The sequence below is a fragment of the Bombus impatiens genome, unplaced genomic scaffold (assembly GCF_000188095.3).
Source record: "Bombus impatiens unplaced genomic scaffold, BIMP_2.2 scf_0452, whole genome shotgun sequence".
Taxonomy (NCBI): Eukaryota; Metazoa; Arthropoda; class Insecta; order Hymenoptera; family Apidae; genus Bombus; species Bombus impatiens.
In genome coordinates this window covers 453,054-462,293 of record NT_176871.1, presented here as the reverse complement: position 1 = coordinate 462,293, position 9,240 = coordinate 453,054, and the positions used below count along the sequence as shown (strand labels likewise).

The 9,240-nt window shown below is 41.0% G+C and overlaps 3 protein-coding genes across 6 annotated transcripts in view; all 3 read right to left on the bottom strand.

The window, feature by feature from the left end:
• LOC100742871 (dopamine receptor 2) overlaps positions 1–1,099 on the bottom strand; it is an 83,113-nt gene extending 82,014 nt beyond the window's left edge. For 2 of the 3 annotated variants that reach the window (XM_024368459.2, XM_012387144.3), the window contains exon 1: positions 706–1,098. The gene's annotated coding sequence lies outside the window, so the exon portion shown is untranslated. Of the gene's footprint in view, positions 1–705 lie in introns of all 3 variants that reach the window. The other variant, XR_002946920.2, reaches the window with a different exon arrangement.
• Positions 1,100–3,527: 2,428 nt separating this feature from the next.
• Positions 3,528–6,778, bottom strand: LOC100749767. The gene is made up of 4 exons (XM_003490510.3): positions 6,706–6,778; positions 6,379–6,504; positions 5,663–5,856; positions 3,528–4,354 (listed from the first exon to the last, which is right to left on the bottom strand). Exons 1-4 carry the CDS (start codon positions 6,720–6,722, stop codon positions 4,215–4,217), a joined length of 477 nt encoding a protein of 158 aa, XP_003490558.1. The 5' UTR covers positions 6,723–6,778; the 3' UTR covers positions 3,528–4,214.
• A 216-nt stretch (positions 6,779–6,994) lies between these two features.
• On the bottom strand, positions 6,995–9,240 carry LOC117151807. 2 transcript variants are annotated; one of them, XR_004461939.1, is made up of 5 exons: positions 9,085–9,240; positions 8,864–8,917; positions 8,718–8,777; positions 7,527–7,719; positions 6,995–7,195 (listed from the first exon to the last, which is right to left on the bottom strand). XR_004461939.1 is itself a non-coding variant. In XM_033321446.1 (4 exons), exons 1-4 carry the CDS (start codon positions 9,099–9,101, stop codon positions 7,090–7,092), a joined length of 237 nt encoding a protein of 78 aa, XP_033177337.1. In that variant the 5' UTR covers positions 9,102–9,240; the 3' UTR covers positions 6,995–7,089. The 2 variants fall into 2 exon arrangements, 1 of the variants encoding a protein (XP_033177337.1); XM_033321446.1 differs by lacking the exon at positions 7,527–7,719.

Sequence of the window (9,240 nt, the reverse complement as noted above, 5' to 3'; positions counted from 1 at the left end):
TCATCAACTTATACCAGATCTATGTTCAATTCGATCCGGCGTTTACCTCTTCGATAGAAACTCCACCGGAAGAATCTTCGATCCATTTATTGGCTTCGCCTCTGAACAAATCCTCCGACCCTCTTCGCAAGCGGAACGCCTCGTATAACGAGAAAACAACGGAATTTCGCGGGCAAGTGGAAAACTTTTAATTAATCGAGGTTCGATCGCCGTTTACCGATAGATCGACCGGAATACAAGATACGTGTCCCTGTGTAAAACGAGCCTCGAGTTCTCGTTCAAATCGCCGGGGACAGCTATCAGATACCGTTGAACACTGACAGAAACTTTAATTCCTTCAAAGACCGAAGTATAAGTAGCTAACGAACCGCCAACCGCCGGTGACTCGTTAACGATTAATACTTAATGAACAGCCGTGGTCGTGTCCTCGAGTAACGTACCCTCGTCGACTCGAAACTGGCACGCGCGCGGGCTAATTTCCACCAATCTACCGGAAGAGTAAATTTACGTCTCGACAAACCGACTAACTACGATTCCAACAGATCGTCGTATGCAATTTGCAAGACGATGTTGATAACGGTCTATTTGTTTGCAATTAACGAAGTGGCACTAACATTCACAACGGGCTCGTAACGAAAAGGTCGATCCGTTGGATGGCTAATTAACTTCGAAGGTTGCTCACTTCGTATCGGAGAAGTTGCAAACCTGATAGCTTCCTTCCAGAAACACTTCTCCGGTAAGTCTTCCTACTTGCAACTTCCTCTGGAACAAAGGCACCTATCGTGCTTCAGCAGAAACGAGTGTCTTTCGAAAGTTTCTTCTCCTCTTCGAGGGGAACACTGAATCGGGACGTCGAACGAAACACGGAGACATGTGTATAGACATTAGCACTTCGAAGACGCGTTAATTACCGTGTAACTGTGGCACACGGCGGTTCCGGTGACTCAAAGTTGTCTTGCTCTGTACGACACGCACTTACGGTGGCCCTACGCTTCGCTGAATCTCGTCGACGAACGGAACGTCAGGATCGTCGTGCTCGTCGTCGTGATCCTTTCGTTGCCGTCGTCATTGTCGGGGGGCCCGTACGAGCGATAGAGGATCATGATACCAAGAGACAACTTCCGGAGATACGGATGAACGCGCGATACAGGAACTCCTTCGAAAACTACTCTTCACAGGTATACTTTCACGGTTAATTGTAGTAAGAAACAAAAATGTAAAAGAATCAATGGAGAAACATAGAGACAGAGAGGGAGAGGGAAAGAAAGAGAGAGCTGGCCACTCGCGATTCTCGTCCTCGAGGGCGCCGGGACGTGTTTCGCGGTTTGAGAGGAGCGGACTGGTGCCGCCGCGTGGCCCCAAACCTCTGTTCCCGTAGCGCGTGCGCTCCGCATTCAACGGCACCCTCGCCGCGACGCCCTTCCGATGCTCACGCACTTCTACCTACGTCCAGCCACTGTGCACAATCGTTGTGCACCGTTCGCAACTGCACGCATCCGCTTCACACACGCTCTTATCATTCGATTTATCTAGCAACGACGTTTAAAATTCCGGATTCGGCGAGTCCAGGATGGCCAATGGATTTTTCTCGATTTCAAGGGAGAATTGTTTCGATAGACGGAGGATAATAGCAGTGGTTGCATAAAGCATGAAGCTTCGAAGCAAATTGAAGCTGTCGCGACAGTCTGTGGCGGGAATCAAGAGCGAAAGCTTAAAGTATGTCTGGCAGAGATAGCGGGTATTTCGCCGAGAATGCTGGTCTTGCGGTCTTCCCCCAGCTCCACAGCGACCCAACGTGACGCGTGTTTCCCCGACTAGCAAATTAGAAAATCAAATGCGATGATTCCGGATTCCCGACTACGAGGCGAAAGTGGGCGATGCATCGGAATATAGAAGAAGGTTGAAAGATCTGGCGAAAATGCGGCACGTATGACGTCTTGTTTGCAGGATATGTCTTGCGAGTTGCTGTACGATCGCCAGTCGTTACTTTGGCCCAGTTTCCGCTTATTTTGGAGTCGATAAGAGGGTCTTGTGCTTTGATGAATGGACGGCGGATGAATTGGGGCATAGCTTTGAGTGAATCTCGCCGAATGAGGAAGGTGACATCGCTTGATGATTAATTCTAGCTTCGTTAAAAATGAACACACGTCGACTTGCAGCCGAACAAAAACTTTCAGTTTACTTTAACTTCGCTTTATGTAGAGGGCAAGAAAGGAAGGCTGTAAGAAAGATGAATCATTTGCTTGGTTAACCTACGTTCGCGTTTATTACATTTAATTTCAGCTTTGTTAGGGAAAAACACGCGAAAGATCGTGGCGGAACGAAATTTTTCGTTTTTGGTTTTTCGTTTTTCTTTTTCGTCTCATGTATAAACCGAGAAACGAAAGCTGTACGAAAGGTGAATCATTTGTTCAGTTAAACCACGTTTGAGTTTATTACATTTAATTCTAGCTTCGTTAAGGAAAAACACGTGACAAATTCTTTTCGCTCGTTTTATTTTATATAGAGGCCAAGGGAAACATAGGACTAAAATATGTGTATCGCTTATTTAATTAGCCCACATATAGTTCGCTATAATTGTTACACTATATCTACGCCTAGTTTTATCAAGGATGTACACACGTCGATGGACGCACAAAAATGTTAGTTTCTCTTTGGTTTTATGTACCTAGACGAAAGGCCAAGAAAAGTATAGGCAAGACGGATCATTTGCTCAGTTAACCCATGTTCATGTTCGCTATACAATTATGAAGCGCCTACTGCTTTACGACAGCTATTACGATCATTTTACGTCATCGTTATCCTTTACGCGGCTATTTGCCTCGTTAGAAGATCGCAGAAAAAATTTATGGAGCGCGTCGAGGGATATCGAAACCGAAACGTTTCCTTGTTAGCGTTTCATCAGATCCTTTGTCGCGACCGTTTCGCAGATCGTGCATAACAATATGGCCAACGCTAATATATTTTTAACTCTCTGCAGTCAGAATGCCAGCTAACGTGATTTATTTGATCCAAGAAACGTTGGTACAAATAAGCCGCTTATTCGCCAAATCGGTTAACTCCGTGAAAGAAAATGTGAAGAAAGTCGGAAAAATTATACAAGATAAGCATCGATCAAAGTGCCTTGGCGTTAAAATATAAAAGATATCCGAAAGTGGAGTTAGAATCAGTTTGATCTGTGAACAGTTCAGATATAGTTGATCGTGAAAGTATAGAATAAGAAAGTATAGTATAATACGTATAGAAAGTTTTCATGCAAATGGTGGAATGCCAAATATGCTGGCACGATTTTTTCGGTTACGAAGATATCCAGTTTATTAAGCACGAACGTTGTATTCAAAAATATCTCCTTTCATCTCCAAGATATTGTCGTGTGATCGATTCATGTAACTTTTTTTGCGTTATATTGAGGAAGAAATCAAGCATGAAATAGGAAGACGAGGCCAAGGATTCTGATAATCAGCGACCTTTTTGATTCACTCCGCATTTAGAAACTCATAAAACAATTCGTTCTACGAAGAGATTTATCAATATCAACATCTACAGCGAAATTCAGAGAGTGAATTTCTTTTTGTAATTACTCTTTCAAGTAATCATACGGGCACAGATTGTTTCCGAAGATATCGGACTTTAAAATATTATATTTTAGAATTATGAAATGTAAACCTAACGCGATAACGTTTCTCGACCATAGAAAACAAATGATCGTAAATCTTTTCCTCGTGAATTCATTTTTGAATTAGCAAGTTGATGGAAAGTAATGTTACAATACCCCTAAATGGAAGCAGTTGCAACGTTGAACAAACGGCAAACGCTCGAACAAGAGGTCATAGAATAATTCAGCCCGCAGCGAAGTTAACAGCTACTACAAATATAATTATTCATTCCTTCCAATACATCCTTTGTTCTTTAACTTCCACGAAACAATTGCTTTTTACCTTACAATAATCGTTTAACTTTATACTCGCGAAACAATGGAGAACGGAATCAATTTATTTCATTTTATCCCTAGGGAAATTTTATTTCGCCCCTCAAAGTATACATGCGAAGTAGGGAGCCAAAGAGGAAGTTTCGCGTTTCACAAAGAAATAATAATCGTTGTTGGGAATTTTTTGTTGGAATTTAACCACGTCACTTGTCATTTTGGAGGTTTTGTCTCGTCGAGGAACGAGGTCGTGCTTATTTAATCAAGATTCTCAGTCGAGACTAATTCCTTATCGCTCCGATTGCCTCGGTGTCGACTCGTTTACGTCCGGTTGGCCTGTGCATTCGGAATCTTGGCAGTCGCCTCCGAAACACATAGGTAGCTTCTCCTTGCGCGTAGGACACGGCACTCTGTCTGGCATCATGGCGCCTGATAAGAAAAATTGTTTAGACTATCGTAGGAGTGTTGAATTTCAGAATGGCTTTTACTCGATATATTATAGTAATAGTATAGCGTATAGGGAATATCTGTCATATATGGGAATAGATTGTTTATTTATATATTGTTGCGCCACATATCTGGCTATTTACGTGTATATCGAACCTATTAACTTTGATTATTTTAATTGGACCTATCTATCGGGTCTTTTACCATTGACTATTTTAACTGCGGCTATTTTACTTGTTTATTTATTTTGACGGTACATTTTCTATTACGGCGTTGAGCATATAAATTCTTTACAGTCCAACGTTCCAGACGAGGATTGATCATTTTCTAGCGGTGTGTCAGGTTTTATCCCATTCTTCTGTAAGTGCCCTTATGAACAGGTGTCACTCGTTATTCGTACGAATTGCCACTTTCACTCTACATATATACAGCTGCTACGTATAATTCAAAGAATTCTTTTCTCACTGATCGATCGTCATCGTCACTGATACGATTTGGTTAATACGATGAAAAAGGCGGACCGAGATTAATCGATTGGCGATTGGACGAGGTTGCAGTTAACTCAGCCGGCTCGATACTCTGCGTAAATCGATTCCGGTTCCTTCAAGCTTTTGTCGAATTGGCTCGGACCTCGTGATGATTCGCGTAACTCCATTATCCTGGTGGCTAACTCGCGAACAGCTTGTTCAAAAGCTCGTTTGAATTAACATCTTGGCATCGGCGTCGACGAGCCTATCGGAGTTGCATAGCGCGCGAATTAATTCCTCCCTTTCCGGTACTCCGATGTTATCGCTACGACGTTCCGTGGGCAAACTTAAACAGCCTCGAGCTTTCTCCGTGGGAATACAAAAGAAGCTGAGAAAACTTTCGATTCCGGCTGAAAGATTCCACAGTTGATTTTAATTGTAAAAAGGGATGAGAACGAAAATGTATGTTTGAAGTGGCAGACCGGCGACCCAGAAACTTCGTTTCTTCTCCAAGAAACCGAGTCAGAGTTCCTTGTACGTTCTCTGAGAATTGCAGACAATTTTTGATACTAAGTCTTTGATCCTTATAAAACCAGGTCCTTCGCAAAAAAACGACGTGAACGTAAGGGAAAAGCTAATTTCCCCTTGGGTCCACCTGCGAACTATCCCTCTAGAAGGTCGTCTCCGAAAACGACGAAATGCTCAATTAGGAACACGATTTTGGCCGACGATTCCTCCGAATTTCGGCCGACGATTCCTCCGAATTTCGGCCAGAGAGACCGGGCATTAACGGTGAATTTGTTGCAAATGTTACGACACTTACCGGGCGTTCCGACGGGATAACTCGCTATCGCCGGCTGGCCATAATCGTAGCCATAAGTGGGCACAGGTTTTTCAACCGGTCGATACCGAGTTTCCGATTCAGGGGCGCAGCAGTTTCCAACGCGATTGCAGCACACTCCATCGCAGCAGGTCCGCCTCCATGAACAGCAACTTCTGCTGGTGACATCGGACGGCCTATCGTAAATAGCGAATGTTTCTATTATCTAGGAACCAGTTTTTCCACGTGGAAATATCACCCAGTATGGAAACATTCTACGTAAAATTCGTTTTGCGAGGGAACTTAGAAAGAATTGGGGCGCTTACGACGAAAACGACCCTTGTCAAAGTTGTGGATTTTTTTATGTAAATTATAATGCGTTATAGTAGAAAGAAACGAGAAGAACAACATGCGGAATCCGTGTTATGAAAAATGATCCATGACCTGAGTTATCGTGAGAATGAAAATTCTCGTGCGTTTCTTTCTGTGTTCGAACAGGTAAAAAGGTAGGATCTAAATAGCGGTTTGTTTCATAGTTTGAACGTTGTAAATACTTCGTTTTGGATATTTTATATATTTTTCCGTATTACGTTCATCCTATACATGTTTGAGTATTTCAATTTTTCACTAACGTATAAGCATCCACATTCTGCGATAAAATTTAGATCAAGGATCACTTTTGTTAGGAACTCTCCAATTGTAAGGAGAAGTAATCTCACGATCGAGGTGCCATGCTATTTCGTGGTGGCATCACGTTATTTCTTGGTGGTGTCTGGCTGATAGTTGGTCTGTCCCTTTCATAATATCTCGTGGTGTCCGCCCCTTCAAGCAGCGGTTTGAAAGTTCTGAAAGTTTAAAAACGATTTACGATTTTCCAACGGAATGACACATCGTAAAAATCGTCAATTTGGAAACATTTATTAAAAATTAATTCTAAGTTTAAAAGTCCGAGGGCACGAGTAATAATGAAATAAATCAAACAAAATGATCGCGGCGCGCTCCTCTACCAAATCGCCCATATAGTTTATAAAAGAAAAAAAGTATACCTGCAGTGGTCACACATTATACTCGAAGAATTTGGAGGTTCCGTAAAATCTCAATGACGCGTGCTGCCGGATAATTTCGATAGTAGTTGACTGCGTATGTTTGTACAAATTCATATTTTTATTAACTATAACTATAGAATTTAGACATATATATATATCACTTCACTTTAGATACTTTATACATTTTTACATATTATGTTTAATTTTCCACACATTCATAAAAATCCCCAGTCTACTCATGCGTACAAGGTTAAGTTTCCATAGTAACAAAGATGCACATAATCGTAAATACATATATCAAAGCATCGTTTATTGTTGAAGAAGTGATATTACATTGGTCGGTATAGAGACTCGGAATTTTTTTTATTTATCTACAGGGAGATATCATTTACGATCTGCGCAACATTTCGGGGGAGCTTCCGGTTCCTTCTGCTTCGCTTTATCCTTGCAACAGCCGGACATGCAACACCCACCGGCTGCCTCTCTCGCCCTGAAAAACGGCATGAATTTGCATCTTATTTCCCTAGGAATGGTAGAATTCGTAAAGTCAAAAGATGTCCTAATTCCAATAAATTCGCAGTAAACCTCCCCCGCTGTTTTTTTTTTTTTTATTTTTTATGCTACGGTTTCGCTTACCCGACATTTTCGAATTGCGAAAGTATATTTATAGTTTGTTACGTGAAGTACTTTCTGTCGATTCGTGTATCCGGGTGGAAAAAATTTACGATGGTGCGTCGCGTAAATTCAATGATTCCCTTTGGAACTATTACCGTGTACCTATATGGCCGCCGAGCCCGTCGCTTAACGCTTATAATGTTTACCGGTTGGCTCTTCCCCTCTGAAGCCAGCTCTTTCTTAAAGGCTTCCTTAGGAAGAAAACTCGGTTAGTTTTCTTGGCCACAGCATAATTTCTCCTTCGGTGGTGGCGATATACCTCCGGTACAACACCCTCCTTCCTCCTGCGGTCCCGCGCAGCATTTAGCTCCGCAACATCCGCCGATTGTCTTTTTCTCTCTGCACATTCAGTCGGGTAATTCGATTAAACGCACGACTTAAGTGTCCGATTAAACCACCGCTCTGCTGCCCCAAACTTCATTCTGTTTTTTAACCTATTTCATTCTTAAGATTCTAGATCTTATCTTTTTTTTTTTTTTGTTTTGTTCTTTCATCTTTAATTTTCTCATGCTGGCGGCCATACAGGAAGTACTCATATAATATAGGAAGTACGATAAAATGTTGGAAATACTAATGGCTGCAATAACGATTAATAAATGAGACTTTCGATAGCCGAACTAATCAATTTCGTTTTACACGAAGACCTTAATTTTAGTAATCAGGTACATAATTAATATTCAACGATTTAGCGATTTAATCGAAGGACTTGTTTTCAATAATGTAAGCGATACAAATAATTGGAAATTTCAAGCCATATTTTGCAAGATAATGTTTGTAATTGTCATCTTTCTGTGCGTTTCAATTTATGAAGTTAATCATCATGGCTCCTGAGCGTATAAAATACTAACAGGCTGCGGATGTTTATGCAAATTCTTGTGGAGAATATGGAAATAGTAATGGAATAATAATAATTTAAAAAAATGGGACCTGAATAGAGGTTTCTTTCGCTTGATATTTCATACCATAAAAGTGTACATTTCAAAAATGTTACGATTCAACATAATTCAACCCTGTGCTAGAAAAACATCAAAACCGCAGTATCAGAGGGAAATTTCAAAAACTACGAAAATAATGTTCGATCATTGGTTGCAACGATGTATTCTTTTCGTGAACATTGTATGGAAAAAAGTAATTTTTTATAAGCTTCCAAATAAATTTTCGTTTTTGTTGAAAAGCTCGTTTGAGTTGTGTCACGTTTGAAATATAGTACACGCGAGATATATATTCGTATTATTTATATTCCGTACATTTCTACATCTCTAAATTTCCCATAAACACTCGCATTCTAGCATTTTAAAAACTATTAAGGATGTTAATAGAAAATATAGACATCGTACTTCTTCGAGCAACATCCACCGAAATCCTTTTCCTTGGCCTCGCCGTTCTTCTTCTCGCCGCTGTGAACGTAACACACGAAAGTTTATTGCAACACGGAACTTCTGAACGATCAAGGAATCTTAGAGAGGTATATATATATACTAACTGGTCGCATTTGCACGTCACTTGTCCTGCGTATCCCTTTTGGCTCGTAACTTTTCTGTAGGACGAAAAGAGGCTGCTTAACTTTTTAGTTTTTACGCATTAAGTGGCTCTAAACAAATTCTGTCATTCTTAGAAATTCAGAATGCAAGATAAGAGCCGGCATTGCTCGTTAAATCACCCTAATAGGTTTACAATCATTTTTCGATTAATTTCGAGACTTACGCGCAATGATCGCACATGATGGATTCGTTTGGTTTTCAAGACAAACTAAAGAAGATGAAGAATTTGTGGAATAAGCCGTGAATTTTGAAGGTTTTGCGGGAAAAAGTCCAGCCGGAGATCGTAATACGAACAAACGCACTGCCGATCGAGCCTCTT

Coding starts and splice junctions, on each gene's coding strand:
- LOC100749767 (XM_003490510.3), bottom strand. Junction 5,857..6,378: donor AATAGCATGGCACCTCGATC/GTGAGATTACTT, acceptor TATTTACGATAG/GCCGTCCGATGTCACCAGCA. Junction 4,355..5,662: donor TTATCCCGTCGGAACGCCCG/GTAAGTGTCGTA, acceptor TTTTCTTATCAG/GCGCCATGATGCCAGACAGA.
- LOC117151807 (XM_033321446.1), bottom strand. Junction 8,778..8,863: donor GTGACGTGCAAATGCGACCA/GTTAGTATATAT, acceptor TTACGTTCACAG/CGGCGAGAAGAAGAACGGCG. Junction 7,196..8,717: donor GGTGGATGTTGCTCGAAGAA/GTACGATGTCTA, acceptor GCCGTTTTTCAG/GGCGAGAGAGGCAGCCGGTG.